The sequence below is a fragment of the Procambarus clarkii genome, chromosome 48 (genome assembly GCF_040958095.1).
Source record: "Procambarus clarkii isolate CNS0578487 chromosome 48, FALCON_Pclarkii_2.0, whole genome shotgun sequence".
Lineage (NCBI taxonomy): Eukaryota > Metazoa > Arthropoda > Malacostraca > Decapoda > Cambaridae > Procambarus > Procambarus clarkii.
Genome location: NC_091197.1, coordinates 5,521,020 through 5,540,321, shown reverse-complemented (window position 1 = coordinate 5,540,321; position 19,302 = coordinate 5,521,020). Strand labels below are relative to the sequence as shown.

At 43.7% G+C, this 19,302-nt stretch overlaps 1 protein-coding gene across 2 annotated transcripts in view; it reads right to left on the bottom strand.

The window, feature by feature from the left end:
• Nucleotides 1-19,302, bottom strand: part of LOC123764728 (Extracellular sulfatase Sulf1) — a gene marked incomplete at its 3' end in the record, with an annotated part of 180,104 nt that overhangs the window by 82,086 nt on the left and 78,716 nt on the right. For both annotated transcript variants that reach the window (XM_045752788.2, XM_045752787.2), the window contains 1 exon segment: nucleotides 3,258-4,493. In XM_045752788.2, the coding sequence (XP_045608744.2) occupies nucleotides 3,258-4,458 (1,201 nt within the window).

The following is a 19,302-nucleotide window of genomic DNA, read 5'->3' as shown; positions in this document are numbered from 1 at the left end:
ACTGGCAAATCTGACGTCTAAAACAGTGTGGAAGGTTTATATAATATCATATTGTAATCACTAATGCATTCTCATTCAATGATAGAATATAATAGTAATCTTGACACAGAAGGAGTCATTTAAGGAACCTCACTCATGAATTCACTTGGGAACTGGATACTGTGTTAATCTCTGGGGTCTCTCTCCACACTTCCCCCCCCCCTTCCGCTAAGAGATAAAGGCATACACACACAAAGGCTCTCACCCACATAACCACGCATGCCCTCGCAATCATACACACATACAAAACCCATCCTCACACTGAAACACACTGAAATGCACTGAAACACACACACACAGGTAAAGGTAAAAAGTTGAGGTTGCAGGTAAAGGATAATATTCAGAGGTTGAAAATGGGAAATAGATTCACTGTAAATGAAAAGGAAATGTGTGAAACACTAAACGAAAAGTTCCAAAGTGTGTTTGTACAAAATGAAATCTTTAGGGAACCAGATACAATAAGAATTCCAGAGAACAACATAGAGCACATAGAGGTGTCTAGAGACGAAGTGGAAAAAATGCTCAAGGAGCTCGGTAAGAACAAAGCAGCTAGCCCAGATGGCGTTTCACCATGGGTTCTGAGAGAATGTGCATCTGAGCTCAGCATTCCACTTCACCTGATCTTTCAGGCATCCCTGTGTACAGGAATCGTAGCAGACGTGTGGAAACAGGCTAACATAGTTCCAATCTACAAAAGTGGCAGCAGGGAAGACCCCCTCAATTATAGACCTGTATCATTGACAAGTGTAATAGTGAAAGTATTGGAAAACTAATCAAAACTAAATGGGCAAAACACCTAGAGAGAAATGATATAATATCAGACAGACAGTATGGTTTTCGATCTGGAAGATCCTGTGTATCGAATTTACTCGGTTTCTATGATCGAGCCACAGAGATATTACAGGAAAGAGATGGTTGGGTTGACTGCATCTATCTGGACCTAAAAAAGGCTTTCGACACAGTTCCACATAAGAGGTTGTTCTGGAAACTGGAAAATATTGGAGGGGTGACAGGTAAGCTTCTATCATGGATGAAAAATTTTCCGATAGAAAAATGAGGGCAGTAATCAGAGGCAATGTATCGGAATGGAGAAATGTCACAAGTGGAGTACCACAGGGTTCAGTTCTTGCACCAGTGATGTTTATTGTGTACACAAATGATCTACCAGTTGGTATACAGAATTATATGAACATGTTTGCTGATGATGCTAAGATAATAGGAAGGATAAGAAATTTAGATGATTGTCATGCCCTTCAAGATGACCTGGACAAAATAAGTATATGGAGCACCACTTGGCAAAAGGAATTTAATGTTAATAAATGCCATGTTATGGAATGTGGAATAAGAAACCATAGACCCCACGCAACCTACAGTATATATTATGTGAGAAATCTTTAAAGAATTCTGATAAAGAAAGAGATCTAGGGGTGGTTCTAGATAGAAAACTATCACCTGAGGACCACATAAAGAACATTGTGCGAGGAGCCTATGCCACGCTTTCTAACTTCAGAATTACATGGATGGCGATATACTAAAGAAATTGTTCACGACTTTTGTTAGGCCAAAGCTAGAACATGCAGCGGTTGTGTGGTGCCCATATCTTAAGAAGTACATCAACAAACTGGAAAAGGTGCAAAGACATGCTACTAAGTGGCTCCCAGAACTGAAGGGCAAGAGCTATGAGGAGAGATTAGAGGCAGTAAATATGCCAAAACTAGAAGACAAGAAAATGAGGTGATATGATCACTACATACAAAATAGAAACAGGAATTGGTAAAATCGATAGGAAAGATTTCCCGAGACCTGGAACTTCAAGAACAAGAGGTCATAGATTTAAACTAGCTAAACACAGATACCGAAGAAATATAAGAAAATTCACTTTCGCAAACAGAGTGGTAGACGGTTGGAACAAGTTAGGAGAGAAGGTGGTGGAGGCCAAGACCGTCAGTAGTTTCAAAGCGTTATATGACAAAGAGTGTTGGGAAGATGGGACACCACAAGCGTAGCTCTCATCCTGTAACTACACTTAGGTAATTACATGTTGGGGGGGGGGGCCTCGTAGCCTGGTGAATAGCGCGCAGGACTCGTAATTCTGTGGCGCAGGTTCGATTCCTGCACGAGGCAGAAACAAATGGGCAAAGTTTCTTTCACCCTGAATGCCCCTGTTACCTAGCAGTAAATAGGTACCTGGGAGTTAGTCATCTGTCATGGGGTGCTTCCTGGGGTGTGTGTGTGTGGTGTGGGGAAAAAAAAATAGTAGTTAGTAAACAGTTGATTGACAGTTGAGAGGCGGGCCGAAAGAGCAAAGCTCAACCCAACAAACACAACTAGGTGAATACACACAAATATACACACACACACACCCAACACCTCGACCTTCTCACCTTAGTGAGAAGGTCGTGACTGTCCCCACTGATCCATTACACACACACACACACACACACACACACACCTAGGGAGCCGGTGGCTGAGCGGACAGTACACTGGACACGTGATCCTGTGGTCCCGGGTTAGATCCCGGGCGCCGGCGGGGCCTGGGATCACAGTCACTGACTGTGTGACTCCCGTTTCCTTACATGCAATGCGCTACATTGCGTTCATGTTGTCGACGGTTGTGTGTTCTGATTCTATTATTTCTTTTGAATTTAACAATTCCCTGCGCCAGACTATTGCCTACCCTGAAGCGTTGAGGCTTGTGAGAGATGTTGACCACTGGACACTAAGATCTATGGTAAAGTGGGAAGTGAAAGTGATATTGATACCTTACAAAGAGATCTATATGAACTCCACAAATGGTCAGATGCCTAGCAAATGCTTTTTAATGTCGATAAATGCAAGACCTTGCATGTGGGGCACAACAATCCACGTCGCAACTACCAAATTGGCAGCTCTACCTTACAACAGATAGATGAAGAAAATGAGGAAAAATTCTGACCTTGGAGTCAGAATCCATCATTTTCATCATATAGTGGATATATGGACCTGCGGGCCACTCCAAGCAACAGCCTGTTGGACCAAGCTCTCACAGGTCAAGCCTGGCCTCGGGCTGGGCGTGGGGAGTACAACTTCAAGAACATCATTAAGCAGGCTTTTGCACACACTTGGAGCTCATGGTGTGACTTCTATGGATAAAATCTATCAACCATTAGAGATGTGTAGGGTAATTGTATATTCAAAACAACCAGGTTCATTCCAGAAAAGATAGTGTTAGTACTCACCCAGTTCTACATCCTGGTCATCCGTCATGATCAACACAATGTTTGGGGGCCGCACGTGCCCGCCAGGAGACCGCAGTGGGCGGGGCGCTTTATACACCACCTTTTTCTTCTGCTTTTCATCAGTGTTCTCATACTGATGACCCGGTACTCTGGTGCTTGCTGTTGTTGCCTCATCTCTTCTGGCATTCTGGTGTTGCCACTGGGCATTAAGGGGATTTGTGTGGTGTTGAGGCATGTTGCTCTGACGATGTGTAGAGGCTCTATGTTTGTGTATGTGTTGCTGTGTGGATGTTGCATGGCTACTACCAGAGGTTGTATGCTCTACTCCATTATGTGATAATGAATTGAAGCCTCGATTATGCTGGACTTCACGTTGCCGATGGGGATATGATGTCTGATGTGCTGTAGGCAACTGACCACGGAGTTTCAAATAATTCTCAACTCTGCGCTGTGGCTGTCGATGATCTTCATTGGTTGTACGTAAGTTGTTGTGTTGCTTGGACACGTACGGATGCCACGCAGTTCGTCTTGATTCTTGATGCCCATGTAAGGAAACATTTCTATGTAGAACTCGACGATCATAATCAGAGGTTTGTCTTGCAGTATTTTGACGACTATAGCCAAGGTTGTTTCTGATGGGGTCGTTTGAGGTCATGTGGTTTGAGGTCCCATGATGGGTAGTAATACTAGGTGATGAGTGGGACTGGCGACGCCCTGACCCATCCTCCCACCAGGCCCTGCGAGACGACATCTGAGACTGTGTGCTACTAATCTCAGGTGTGTTGTGCCGTCGCAAGTGCGCATCTCGGTTCCAGGAGGAAGCACGGAGATCAGGGGCAGACATACCGGACTGTGTGCCACTAGTCTCATGCATGTGGTGCCGTTGTATGTGCGCATCTTGGTTCCAGGAGAAAGCATGGAGGGCGGGGGAGGGTAGTTCAGATTGTGTCCCACTGGTCTCTGGCGTGTTGTGTCGTAAGTGCGTATTTCGGTTCCTAGATGCGGCAGGGGAGTCAGGGGAGGGCATCCTAGAGTGTGTGCTGCTGGTCTCAGGTACATGGTGAGGGCGCGAGTGCTCATCACGGCTCCAGGTGGTGGTGTGGGGATCATGAGTAACTTGCATGCATGATGGAAGAGCCAGAAGCACCACGAGGGAAGCTCTCCACACCCACCACCCGCCAGCAGCCACAATATACGACATGGCTCGTGCTACTTCTTTCACAACCTCAACATTCCCTGAAACATAAACAATCATTATTGTTTTTATTCAGTGAACAAATACCATACATCAGGTTCATTAATAGTCATAGCAATGTCAAAGTTCTTGATTTTATAGAGCAGTAAATGTTTTAATAGGGAAAAGGAAAATTATTAAAATAACAGCTGCATCTCCACTCACATTATTCTTCATATAAAGCTGCCTTTCACCAAGATTGTATTTTTTGGAGGTGTGAGCAAAATTCAGGATGAATTTTAAATAAATTTATTAATTATTATTTTAGCATTATGTTACATAACGTTGATACAATTAGTTGTTCAAATAATTTCCATAATTAAATAATGAATCATATAGTATACATAATGTTAAAGCAAATAGTCCAAATGATTTACATAATTAAGTATTGAATTTATCATTTCTATGATGAACAAATCCACGGGAGCCTTGACGAGGGTTCGAACCTATGTGCTGAGTGTTCCCTGACACTCAGGGAACCAAGAGAAGACCAGAAGAGACATAATAGTAAGGTGGGGAACACGATAGGGGTTCCAGCAGAGCCTCCTCCATCAACAGTACGACTGGTGAGGAACCCCCCATCCCTGCGAGGGTAGGGAGAAGCATGGAGGGCAAGAGGGGGTCCTTCGTCCTGGGAGGAGCATGGCGGTTGCAGCTCGGATTTAGACAATGTAGGCATTTCCCTTCCAGCAACCTACCGACTTAATGATCCCTGAAAAGAGGTTGTTGCGCCGCGTCTGTGTGGCCCTACCGAGGCGGAAGGAGTGTGTTAAACGTGGGGCTTCCTTAATCCCAGGCATAGAGGAGAATTCCCTGAATATCCACTTCTTTAAAGGATTCAGCTAAGCTTGGGTATGTTTCCAAAAATCCTCTGTTCTAGCTTCATATGCTTCCCAGTCTATGGATTCCAAGTTGAAGTCGCTGACTATCAACAGTCGTGATCTATCGTTATCCGCTCTCGCTATATAATCTCTCTCTCTCATTATTGTTAGAAGACCCTCTTGTTTACTATTTACCTCCTCCTTTGACCATGTGCTGCTTGGCAGTGGACTATATGCATTTATGATCATTAGTTTATCATCCTCATGGCAGATCTCTAGTGCTATTACTTCAACTTCTTGTGGATTGGCAATCATTATTTTGTTCACCTTTAGGTGTTCTTTCACCAGCACAGCAACACCACCGCCTTTCCTAATTTTTCTGTCCCGTCTCCAAATTGAGTAGCTCCTTAGGAATATGACCTCACTGTGGTGTTTTGGAATGCCTTTTCCTTGTTAAAAGGATTCAATTCCATCGCAATTTTCGTGCCAACTCACTACCATTGGTCATGGGACTCCGAGACTTAACTTACTAAAGATCTTTCATTCACGGTGTAGGGGTATTTGGTCTACAGACAGGATCAGACAGTGCGAAGTGGAGGTTAGGGACTCAGTCCCGAGCTTCTTGCTCCGGATTATCTTTCTGGGCAGGCATCTGGAGTTCATTACAGTGAAGTTGGCCCTCTCCCATGCGTAGGGCGCCTTTGGAGTTCTGTATAATCCTTATCTACTGGTAATGGCGAGGGAGCTAGAACACTATTTTGGCCAAATCATGGACACCTGCCTTGTCATGGGTGATTTCAACGCCAGGCACTCATCATGGCGACCGATGCTACCGAGTCGCCTCCTCAACATGGTCGGTCGAGACCTGTTTCAGTTTCTCCCCGATTCCCCTGACCTCTCTTTACTAACACAGCCAGATTTGGGAACCCAGATAATCTCGCTCAGTGGGTATACTTCCACACTCAATCTCTGGAATGGCAGAGACCCTTTACAATGGCAATATATAGATGGGGCCCCATATCTTGATAGTGATCACCTGTCCATCATCATTTCCTTCTGGGGTACTCTTCATCCCGCTCAGACCATGTGGAGATCTAAGTGGATCTTCTCGGAGGAGTGGGTTGGCTATGAGGTAGGTGACTGGTCGACCCTCCCCCCAGTTATGGTTGATCTACATGGGTCAGCGGATGCTCTCTCTGAATCCTCTCTTCAGTATAGGCTCTTGGCACTTACCTGTGTGATACCTGCTTGATGGGGTTCTGGGAGTTCTTCTATTCCCCAAGCCCAGCCCGAGGTCAGGCTTGACTTGTGAGAGTTTGGTCCACTAGGCTGTTGCAATGGAGCAGCCCGCAGGCCCACATACACACCACAGCCCGGTTGGTCCGGCACTCTTTGGAGGAAACACTCTAGATTCCTCTTGAAGATGTCCACAGTTGTTCCGGCCATATTTCTTATGCATGCTGGGAGGATGGTGAACAACCGTGGACCTATGATGTTTATACAGTTCTCTCTGATTGTGCCTATGGCACCCCCCTGCTCTTCACTGGTTCTATTCTGCATTTTCTTCCATATCGTTCACTCCAGTACACTTATTTTAGTGTGCAGATTTGGGACCTGGCCCTTCAGTATTTTCCACGTGTATATTATTTGATACCTCTCCAGTCGTCTTTCTAACGAGTTCATTTGGAGAGCTTTGAGACGATCCCAATAATTTAGATGCTTTATTGCGTCTATGTATGCCATATATGTTCTCTGTATTCCCTCTATTTCAGCAATCTCTCCTGCTCTGAATGGGGAAGTGAGTACTGAGCAGTACTCGAGATGGGACAGCACAAGTAATTTGAAGAGTACAACCATTATGATGGGATCCCTGGATTTGAAAGTTCTTGTAATCCATCCAATCATTTTTCTGGCTACCGCAATATTTGCTTGGTTATGCTCCCTAAATGTTTGGTCGTCAGACATCATTATTCCCAAATCCTTTACATGTTGCTTTCCTACTATGGGCAAATTTGACTGTTTTGTACCCGGTATTATGTTTAAGGTCCTCATTTTTACCTTACCCGAGTACCTGGAATTTATTAATGTTAAACATTACGTTATTTTCTGCTGCCCAGTTGAAAACTTTATTAATATCTGCTTGTAGGCTTTTAATGTCTTCAGAAGAGGTAATTTTCAAGCTGATTTTTGTCTAATCTGCAAAGAATGATACAAAGCTGTGCCTTGTATTTGAGTCCATATCTGATATGGGAATAAGGAAAAGCAGTGGTGCAAGGACTGTACCTTGAGGTACCGAGCTTTTAACTGTGCTTCGACTCTATTCTATATGGTTGACTGTTACTCTTTGTGTTCTGTTCGACAGAAAACTGAGCATCCAGCGTCCTACTTTACCAGTTATTCCCACTGACCTCATTTTGTGTGCTATCACTCCATGGTCACATTTATCATATGCCTTTGCAAAATCCGTGTATATTACATCTGTATTCTCTTTTTCTTCTAATGCCTCAGTGATTTTGTGGTAATGGTCATGTAGCTGTGAGAGGCATGATCTTCCTGCTCTAAATCCATGTTGGCCTGGATTGTGGAGGTCATTGGGTTCCTTGAAACTAGTGACCTGACTCCTGATCACTCTCTCAAATACTTTTATTATGTGGGACGTTAGTGCAACTGGTCTACATTTCTTTGCTAATGCTTTGCTCCCTCCCTTGTGTAGAGGGGCTATGTCTGCTGCTTTAAGCACATCTGATATCTCTCCATGTCCAAGCTTTTCCTCCACACTATACTGAGTGCCTGTGCTCCTGGCACTTTGCATTTCTTTATAAATATTGAATTCCATGAGTTTGGACCCGGGGCTGAGTACATGGGCATATTGTCAATTTCTCTTTCAAAATCTGTCACGCTCTTGTTGATATCAGTTATATTTACAGGGGTTTACATATCACACATAAACAAGTTGTCCGGATCTTCCACTTTCATGCTATTTATCCGAGTGCAAAACATGTTCCCATACTGCCTTTTTAGGATTTCACTAATTTCTTTGTCATCCTCAGTGAATGAACCTTCACTAGTATGAATAGGTCCAATACTGGCAGTGGTTTTTGCTTTTGACATAGCTTATGTGAAGAAATATTTTGGGTTTTTCGTTATTTCTTGAATTGGTTTCTGTTATAGTTGCCTTTCTTCAATCTGATATGAGTGTCCTTTACAATATGTATACAGTAGAACGTTCATAATGTTCCATGGAACTGTGATGTGTCAGTAATGTGTCCACAATAAATGTTTATTGTCGCAATAATATTTGTTAAAAATTCACTAAAATTACAATATGTACAGTTTCACACACTATTTACACAGTAACACACTGTATTACACACTGAGTACTTTGGAAGTGAGCAATAATCAATGAAGTAGTCCATGGTACACAGCGCGACTTCGCTCTCATTGCACCAAGTACAGATAGATTTTCTCTGAATGTTTCTTCGTTCTGTGTGCTTGCAAATAACGCACTGACGTACACCCTTGGCATTAGTACCTGTAGGTGGTATGTAGCCAAGTTTGTAAAATGTAAGGTACTCTTGAAAAGGTTACAGGAAAAGATCAATTTGTAAGGTAGTCGTGAAAAGATCACTTTGTAAGGTCCACACAGGAAGAGATTCAGCCAGCCTCAAAGAGTGTCCGTCAGTCTGGAAGAGATTCAGCTATTCTTGAAAATATCTATGGAAAACACCACCATGGACGCCGCTAACACTGTTCATCTATGCTACTTCTATCAGATGCTTCATCACTGAACGCAGAAAACGATTCATCTGTATCATCTAAATAAATTGGAGATAGTATGGGTGGCCAAGGGTGGCACTCAAGAGCTACAACTGGATACGCTTGCAGTATCCTCCTCATAGGTGCTGTATCACTTGTGCCTAGCTAGGACCTTTGTGTTAGGTCCTTATTGCACCTAGCTTTACCAATATTATGACCCTTATGTTCTTCAAACAATAGGGTTTGAATTTCACCGACAAAGCGGGATCTTTTAACGCCGCGTCGGACAGTGTGTGGGAGCCAGAGGTGCGTACGCCACCCATAGTTGCTCACTCAGTACTAACCCAGCCAGCAGCCTTAGGGCATTCTGGGAATTTTTTCCAAGATGGCTGCCTCTCATTGGAGGTCCTAAGAGTCCATTTCGAACACAACCAACCTCGCACACTTTAAGAAAGGGTACAAAAAATAAAAAAAGAGTTTTCTCGGTTGGCGCAGTTAAGTGGTTAAATTATTCCTGCTTTGTATGGAAAGTCGTGTCTGCTTAAGCATTTCCGTTAATTTTTTCCTTCTTTTGTAGTGTCGACTGCGTTCTCTTTCTACGTTGACCCTCTTTCTGGCTTTCCTCAAAGGAACATGATTCAGACAGACTTCATATGCTTCAGAAGTCAGTTTTTCTATGCCTTGTGTAGGATTTTTATTAGACCATTTTCCCATTGAATGTTTGTGAGTTCCCTGTTTATTTTCTCCCAGTTTATCCTTTTATTATTAAAATTGAATTTATTGAATAACCCTTCTCGCTTGTTGTTTCTCTTGGGCCTACTACCGTTATTATTGTTAGTTTGCACTTCAATGAGCTTGTGGTCCGAGTACGTAGTGTCTGAGACAGTAATGTCTGATTAGCTATCTTTATTTGCGAATATCAGGTCCAGCGTGTTCTCGTTCCTAGTTGGTTCTGTAATCTGCTGACTGGGCGAGAATTTGTCACAGAATCTCAGTAGTTTTCTGATCTGTGATTAGTTATTTTCAGGTTGGTTTCCTGCTATAATGTTATTGTTTACTATTCTCCTTTTTAAACTGGGTAGATTGAAGTCTCTAAGGAAGATAATATCTGGTGCTGGGTTTGCTAGGTTATCCAGGATATTCTCTATTTTGTGGATCTGCTTAGTGAATTCCTCAACTGTTGCATCTGGCAGTTTATATATTAAAATAATAATTAGATTTATATTTTCTTCCTTGATTCCAAGTACCTCTACCACCTCATTGGCCGAGTTCAGGAGCTCTGCACTTGCCAGTTCCTCTTTAATTTACAGACCTACTCCTCCACTTGACCTAATTACACTGTCACATCTATATAAATTATAATTTGGGATCCAGATTTCTCTATCCATGTGGTTTTTTGTGTGGGTTTCTGTAAATGCACCAAATATTGAGTTCGATTCTATTAGGTCATTTATGAATTTAACTTTATTTCTTGATTTTGATATTAGACCTTGTATGTTTACAAATATGAATGATTTCCCATATTGCGTGTCACTTCTGGTGGACTTTGGTAGTTCTCTCCCTCCCTCTCCACCCAGGTCCAGGGTGTGTTTTGGTGGTGGTTCGTCCAGTTTTGGTAGTAGTGCTGGTGTTGTGTGGTGTAGTACTTGTATGCTTGTTGATGATTTGTATTCCAGTCTTGTGGGTATCTCCCTTCCCCTCTTTAATCCTGCAATGGTTCCATCTAATAATAAGTTGCATGATCACCAGGATTTTACACACGTGCTTCTGAACCTTACCAAAACTCTCCTGCAGCTCTGAGCAGCTTACCTGGGGAATTGGGAGACAGTGATGGCACCAGCCCTTAAGTCCTCTTCTCTTGCGAACCTCCGAGAGGGCTCCTCCTCACGTCCATGGGCTTATTACCATTTTTAACTCTTCGATACAGCCATCACTCATCTCCGAATTGGGCACTCCTGCCTGGCTGCACATCTCCTTTGTCTACAGCTGGTAGATTCTCCATACTACAAATTGGGCACTCTTGCCTGGCTGCACATCTTTGTCTACAGCTGGTAGATTCTCCATACTACAAATTGGGCACTCCTGCCTGGCTGCACATCTCCTTTGTCTACAGCTGGTAGATTCTCCATACCAGTGGTGTCCGACCCAGGATACAGCAGAACACTTCCACTGCCCAGGATTTCATAGCGCTCACATCAGACAACAGAGTTCCGTTCGTAGGCTGAATATTCCCCACCTCACGATTCCAATTCTCCTTGACAGGCAAGGTGAGAGAGATGAAGACGTCCTTTATGACATCCTTCGTCATACTTTCACTTCATTTGTCATGTCCGTGACCTAAAGAGACTGTAGGATCTGTTGCCCTAAGAAAATGTAAGGATCCAACCCCTCTTTGCTATTTCCCGGTATTGGGCAGCTGGGGTACATCTAATCCCTCGATTGTCGTCACCTTCAACCACCAACAACATTGTTGATATTAAAAATAACATAGAAAATGTAAAGAGTATAAGCACTCTCAGGAAGGTGTACATTTGGGAGCGGGGTGAGGCGCAGGACACCGGGTTAACATTGGCATCCCTGCACCAGGCTACTATCTCCTCTCACCTCCCACTCTCACTTGTGCCCTCTCACCTGCTTCACTCTGCATACTCCAAAGTGACATTGTATTATGGAGCAAATGATTCCTCAGGATTACAATTTTTTTATGTGTTTAGGAAATTAAAGTTTTTCAGTATATACGAATGAGATTAGGGAACTTGTGTGTGTGTAATTACAGTATCTAAGTGAAGTTACAAGACGAGAGCTACACTCGTGGTGTCCCATCTTCTCAGTACTCTTTGTCTTATAACACTTTGAGACTACACACGGTTTTGGCCTCAACCACCTTCTCACTTATCTTGTTCTAACCATCTACCACTCTGTTTAAATACGTATGTATTTACGTATGTAGGTTAGCTTAGCATTTTAAAAGCACCGAATTACCTTCTGTGGTTGAGTGTTCAATAAACCCTTGAACTATATGTTTAACACTTCTCTAACCCTGTCCATGGTGGACAGAAGAAAATGTATATATGCTGGTTAGCATTGTAAATGTGTGGCCACGTCTGTGGTAGAAAAAAATAAAAAAAAAATAAAAAAAAACTGTTTGCAAAAGAAAACTTTCTAATATTTTTTAGGAACCTTTGTTTCCTTAACTTGAATCTGTGTCTTCTTGTTCGTGAAGTTGCTGGTTTCAGGAATTACTCTGTCAATTTGGTCCTGTCAGTATTTTGTAAATGGTGATCATATAATTTTTTTTCCTTCTATCTTCTAGTTTTGGCATGTTTAACGCCTCTAGTATCTCCCCGTAACTCTTGTTTTTCAGTTCCAGACGCCATTTTGTATTATGTCGTTGCACCGTTTCCTGCTTATTTATGTTATCCTTGAGATTTGGGCACCATACAACCGCTGCATATTCAAATTTTGGTCTCACAAAAGTCATGAACAGTTTCTTTAGTATTTCACCATCCATATAATTAAAAGCAAGTCCTAAGTTGGAAAGTGCTGCATACGCTCCTCTTACAATGTTCTTTATGTGTTCTTCTGGTGTAGGTGTGTGTGTGTGGGTGTGTGTGTAATTATTTAAGTGTAAATACCTAAGTGTACTTACAGGATGAGAGCTACGCTGAGTCTTTTTCCAGCTTCGTCCTGTGCTTGACAAGGTACGGGCTCCATGCTGGGGCCGCATACTCCAGGATTGGTCTCACATATGTGGTGTACAAGATTCTGAATGATTTCTTACACAGGTTCCTGAACGCTGTTGTGATGTTAGCCAGCCTCGCATAATGTCGCAGACGTTATTCTTTTTATGAGGGTTCCAGGAGACAGGTTTGGTGTGATATCAACTCCTAGATCTTTCTCTCTGTGTGTTTCATTAAGTACTTCATCTCCTATTCTGTATCCTGTGTCTGGCCTCCTGTTTCCACTGCCTAGTTTCATTACTTTGCATTTACTCGGGTTGAATTTCAACAGCCATTTGTTGGACCATTCACTCAGTCTGTCTAGGTCATCTTGTAGCCTCCTACTATCATCCTCCTTACCTACCTTGAGGCTACCTTGAGGTGCTTCCGGGGCTTAGTGTCCCCGCGGCCCGGTCGTCGACCAGGCCTCCTGGTTGCTGGACTGATCAACCAGGCTGTTAGACGCGGCTGCTCGCAGCCTGACGTATGAGTCACAGCCTGGTTGATCAGGTATCCTTTGGAGGTGCTTATCCAGTTCTCTCTTGAACACTGTGAGGGGTTTGCCAGTTATGCCCCTTATGTGTAGTGGAAGCGTGTTGAACAGTCTCGGGCCTCTGATGTTGATAGAGTTCTCTCTCAGAGTACCTGTTGCACCTCTGCTTTTCAACGGGGGTATTCTGCACATCCTGCCATGTCTTCTGGTCTCATGTGGTGTTATTTCTGTGTGCAGGTTTGGGACCAGCCCCTCAATTATTTTCCACGTGTAAATTATTATGTATCTCTCCCGCCTGCGCTCAAGGGAGTACAGATTTAGGCTCTTTAGTCGGTCCCAGTAATTTAGATGTTTTACTGAGTGGATTCTAGCAGTAAAGGATCTCTGCACGCTCTCTAGGTCAGCAATTTCTCCAGCTTTGAAAGGGGCTGTCATTGTGCAGCAGTACTCCACTCTAGATAGCACAAGCGTTTTGAAAAGTATCATCATCGGTATAGCATCTCTAGTGTGAAAAGTTCTTGTTATCCAACCTGTCATTTTTCTTGCAGTTGTGACGGCTACTTTATTGTGTTCTTTAAAGGTAAGGTCTTCCGACATGAGTACACCCAGGTCCTTTACATTGCCTTTTCGTTCTATGTTATGATTTGCCTGCGTTTTGTACGTGGTTTCTGTTTTTATATTTTCAATTTTTCCGTAGCGCATGAGCTGAAACTTATCCTCGTTGAATACCATATTATTTTCTGTAGCCCATAGAAAGACCTGATCTACATCTGATTGGAGGTTTGCCGTGTCCTCTATGTTGCCAACTCTCATGAAAATCCTAGTGTCATCTGCAAAGGATGATACAGTGCTATAGGTTGTGTTCTGGTCTATGTCCGATATGAGGATGAGAAAAAGTACTGGAGCAAGCACAGTACCCTGGGGGACTGAGCTCTTCACGGTTGATGGGCTGGATTTTATTTTGTTGACTATTACACATTGGGTTCTGTCAGTCAGGAAATTGTAGATCCATCTGCCTATTTTCCCGGTAATTCCTTTTGAACGCATTTTATGTGCAATAACACCATGGTCACATTTATCAAAAGCTTTTGCGAAATCTGTGTAAATTACATCAGCGTTTTGTTTGTCTTCCATAGCATCTAATGCCATATCATAGTGGTCCAGCAACTGTGACAGGCAAGAGCGCCCTGTTCTGAAACCATGTTGTCCGGGGTTATGGAGATGCTGTGATTCCATGTATTTTGTGATCTTACTTCTTAGCACTCTCTCAAAAATTTTTATGATGTGCGATGTTAGTGCTATCGGTCTGTAATTTTTTGCCTCTGCCTTATTTCCTCCTTTATGGAGTGGTGCTATCTCTGCTGTTTTTAGTATGTCAGGGATAACGCCAGTATCTAGACTTTGTCTCCACAGAATGTGAAGGGCCTGCGATAGTGTTTTTTTACAGTTCTTGATGAATATGGAGTTCCAAGAATCCGGGCCTGGTGCAGAGTGCATAGGCATACTGTTTATGGCTTCTTCAAAATCTAGTGGGGATAGGGCGACGTCTGATATGTGATTTGATGTTGGTATCATATCCATGAAAAATTCATTTGGGTTATCAATCTTTAGTGCATTTAATGGCTCACTGAAAACAGAGTCGTACTGCTTCCTCAGTAACTCGCTCATTTCTTTGTTGTCATCTGTGAAAGTTCCATCTCCCTTTCGCAGGGGCCCGATACTAGATGTGGTTTTTGATCTTGATTTTGCATAGGAGAAAAAATGCGAAGAGAAAAAATCCTCTGTTTCAATTCTCCTCATAATTTTTACATCATCAGCAAACATTGAGAGAAACGAGTCTATACCCTCTGGGAGAAAATTTACATATATCAGGAACAGTATAGGCTCCAAGGACTGACCCCTGCGGGACTCCACTTGCAACGTCTCGCCAATCTGAGACCTCACCCCTCACACTGTGTGTGTGAGAGAGTGTGTACTGTGTGTGTGTGTGTGTGTGTGTGTGTGTGTGTGTGTGTGTGTGTGTGTGTGTGTGTGTGTGTGTGTGTGTGTGTGTGAGAGAGAGAGAGAGAGAGAGTGTGTGTGTGTGTGTGTCTATGATATGCTGGCAAGCTCGAGCACTACCCCCTTTCGGGTCTCAGGTCAGTTAATACAATGACTTTCATTCCTCATGTGTGTGTGTGTGTGTACTCACCTAGTTGTGCTTGCGGGGGTTGAGCTCTGGCTCTTTGGTCCCGCCTCTCAACCGTCAATCAACAGGTGTACAGATTTCTGAGCCTATCGGGTTCTATCATGTCAACCACTCTGACACTAAAACGCACACACACACACCATCTGTGTGTGTGTGTGTGTGTGTGTGTGTGTGTGTGTGTGTGTGTGTGTGTGTGTGTGTGTGTGTGTGTGTGCAGTAGGCATGGTAGGCATAGTTATCATGTAGACATGAAGCAAACAGGTTTTATGAATGGAATGAGGGAAGGCGTGAGTTAGGGTGCGGGGCGTGCCCCAGGGGACGGTGAGCTAGGGTGCGGGGCGTGCCCCAGGGGACGGTGGGCTAGGGTGCGGGGCGTGCCCCAGGGGACGGTGGGCTAGGGTGCGGGGCGTGCCCCAGGGGACGGTGGGCTAGGGTGCGGGGCGTGCCCCAGGGGACGGTGAGTTACCACAACCAAGAGGAAGTCAACACTTTACGCTGACCTACTCCCCCCCCCCCTCATTATTTATCAAGTCTTATTCTATGCACTCTTTCATCTTCGCCGTCCACCATCACATCACTCTACCTATTATGTCTTTTTATGCTCTGGTGGTGACTTTTTCCTGTGTGTGTGTACTCATCTAGTTGTGCTTGCGGGGGTTGATCTCTGGCTCTTTGGTCCCGCCTCTCAACCGTCAATCAACAGGTGTACAGGTTCCTGAGCCTACTGGGCTCTATCATATCTACACTTGAAACTGTGTATGGAGTCAGCCTCCACCACATCACTGCCTAATGCATTCCATTTGTCCACCACTCTGACACTAAAAAAGTTCTTTCTAATATCTCTGGGGCTCATTTTGGCACTCAGTTTCCACCTGTGTCCTCTAGTGAGTGTGCCCCTTGTGTTAAATAGCCTGTCTTTATCTACCCTGTCGATTCCCTTGAGAATCTTGAATGTGGTGATCATGTCCCCCATAACTCTTCTGTCTTCCAACTAAGTGAGGTTTAATTCCCGTAGTCTCTCCTCGTAGCTCATATCTCAGCTCGGGTACTAGTCTGGTGGCTAACCTTTGAACTTTTTCCAGTTTAGTCTTATGCTTGACTAGATATGGACTCCATGCTGGAGCCGTATACTCCAGGATTGGTCTGACATATGTGGTATACAATGTTCTGAAAGATTCCTTACACAAGTTTCTAAAGGCCGTTCTTATGTTAGCCAACCTGGCATATGCTGCTGATGTTATCCTCTTGATATGAGCTTCAGGGGACAGGTCTGGCGTGATATCAAGGTGTGTGTGTGTGTGTGTGTGTGTGTGTGTGTGTGTGTGTGTGTGTGTGTGTGTGTGTGTGTGTGTGTGTGTGTGTGTGTGTGTGTGTGTGTATTCACCTAGTTGTGTTTGCGGAGGTTGAGCTTTGCTCTTACGGCCCGCCTCTCAACTGTTTACTACTTTTTTTTTCTCCAACACTACACACACACACACACCAGGAAGCAGCCCGTGACAGCTGACTAACTCCCAGGTACCTATTTACTGCTGGGTAACAGGGGCATTCAGGGTGAAAGAAACTTTGCCCAATTTGTTTCTGCCTGGTGCGGGAATTGAACCCGCTCCACAGAATTACGAGTCCTGCGCGCTATCCACCAGGCTACGAGGGCCCCCCAAAAAGTAGGGAGATGAATCTTTAACTTCCTAATGAACAGAACGCAGAGTGTAATAGTCAACAAAGTAAAATCCAGAACATCTACTGTGAAAAACAAGGTACCGTACTTGCTCCGGTACTTTTTCTCTTGTCATAATATCAGACCTAAACAAGGAAACAAACTATAGCATTGTATCATCATTTGCAGATGACACCAAGATTTTCTTGCGAGTAGACAATATAGAGAACACGGCAAACCTACAATCAAAGATAAATCGGGACTTTTAATGGGCCATAGATAATAATATGATGTTTAATGAAAATAAGTTCCAACATCTGCGCTGAAAATAAGCATCTGCGCTATGGAAAAATCGAAAATGTGAAAACGGGGACCATATATAAAACGGAATCACATTATAGAACGAAAAAGCAATGCAAAGTATCTAGGAGTAATCATGCCAGAAGACCTTACCTGTACAGAACACAATAAAGTAGCTGTCACGACTGCAAGAAAAATGGCAGGTTGGATAACAAAGACCTTCCAAACAAGAGATGCCATACCAATGATGATACTTTTCAAGACACTAGTGCTCTCTAGAGTGGAATATTGTTGCACTGGGGCACTGAACAGCCCCATTCTGAGTCGGAGAAGTTACTGACCTAGAGAGTGTGTAAATATCCTTTACCACTAGAATTCACTGATCAGGTAATCTAATATCTAAAGCCATCTTAATTATTTGGGACCAATTAAAAATTATTAATCTGTATTCTCTACAGCGCAGGCGAGAGAGATACATAATAATCTGCATGTGGAAGATATAAGATTACCTGATCAAACAGGCTGTGATTCATACGTCAGGCTGTGAACTGCCGCGTCCAACAGCCTGGTTGACTAGACGACCAACCGGGAGGCTGGACTTTTGAGACTTTCTTGGTTACGTGTTGTATGTGGGTGTTGAAGTTGAGTCTCTTGTCTATGTATATGCCAAGGAACTTTCTATAATTTTTATTGGTAATGTTAACATTGTCTATTTAAAGTTGAATCTGATTTGATGATTTACTACCAAATAAAATGCAGAAGTTTTTTCTATGTTTAGAGTGAGTTTGTTGGTTGACATCCACGAGTGGACCTTTTAAAATAACTGTTGATAATATTATTTAGTGTGAGGGGGTTGGGGTCAGAATAGATGAAGGTAGTATCGTCAGCTAACAGTATAGGTTTACGAATGTTAGAAACATTTGGCAAACCATCGGTGTATATAAGTAATAGGAAAGGTCCAAAGAAGCTTCCCTGTGGCACCCCTTCTATCAATGGTAGAGTGGGGGAGGTTATGCTATTGATGGCTAAATTCTGGTGTCTGTCACCGAGATATGAACGAAAATAGTCCAGAGCAAGGCTCCGGATACCATAGTGGTGAAGTTTAAGTAAGAGGTGGTTATGTTTTACAGTATCAAATTGCTCCTGACTCCTGATCACTCTCTCAAATACTTTTATTATGTGGGACGTTACTGCAACTGGTCTATAATTCTTTGCCAATGCTTTGCTCCCTCCCTTGTGTAGAGGGGCTATGTCTGCTACTTTAAGTGCATCTGGTATCTTCCCCGTGTCCAAGCTCTTCCTCCACACTATACTGAGTGCCTGTGCTACTGGCCACTGCCACCATGATGGTGGGTGTTCACTACACAGCCACGCCACCATGATGGTGGGTGTTCCCTACACAGCCACACCATCATGATGGTGGGTGTTCACTACACAGCCACGCCACCATGATGGTGGGTGTTCCCTACACAGCCACACCATCATGATGGTGGGTGTTCACTACACAGCCACGCCACCATGATGGCGGGTGTTCACTACACAGCTACACCACCATGATGGTGGGTGTTCAATACACAGCTACACCACCATGATGGTGGGTGTTCCCTACACAGCTACACCACCATGATGGTGGGTGTTCCCTACACAGCTACACCACCATGATGGTGGGTGTTCACTACACAGCTACACCACCATGATGGTGGGTGTTCCCTACACAGCCACGCCACCATGATGGTGGGTGTTCACTACACAGCCACGCCACCATGATGGTGGGTGTTCCCTACACAGCTACACCACCATGATGGTGGGTGTTCCCTACACAGCTACACCACCATGATGGTGGGTGTTCCCTACACAGCTACACCACCATGATGGTGGGT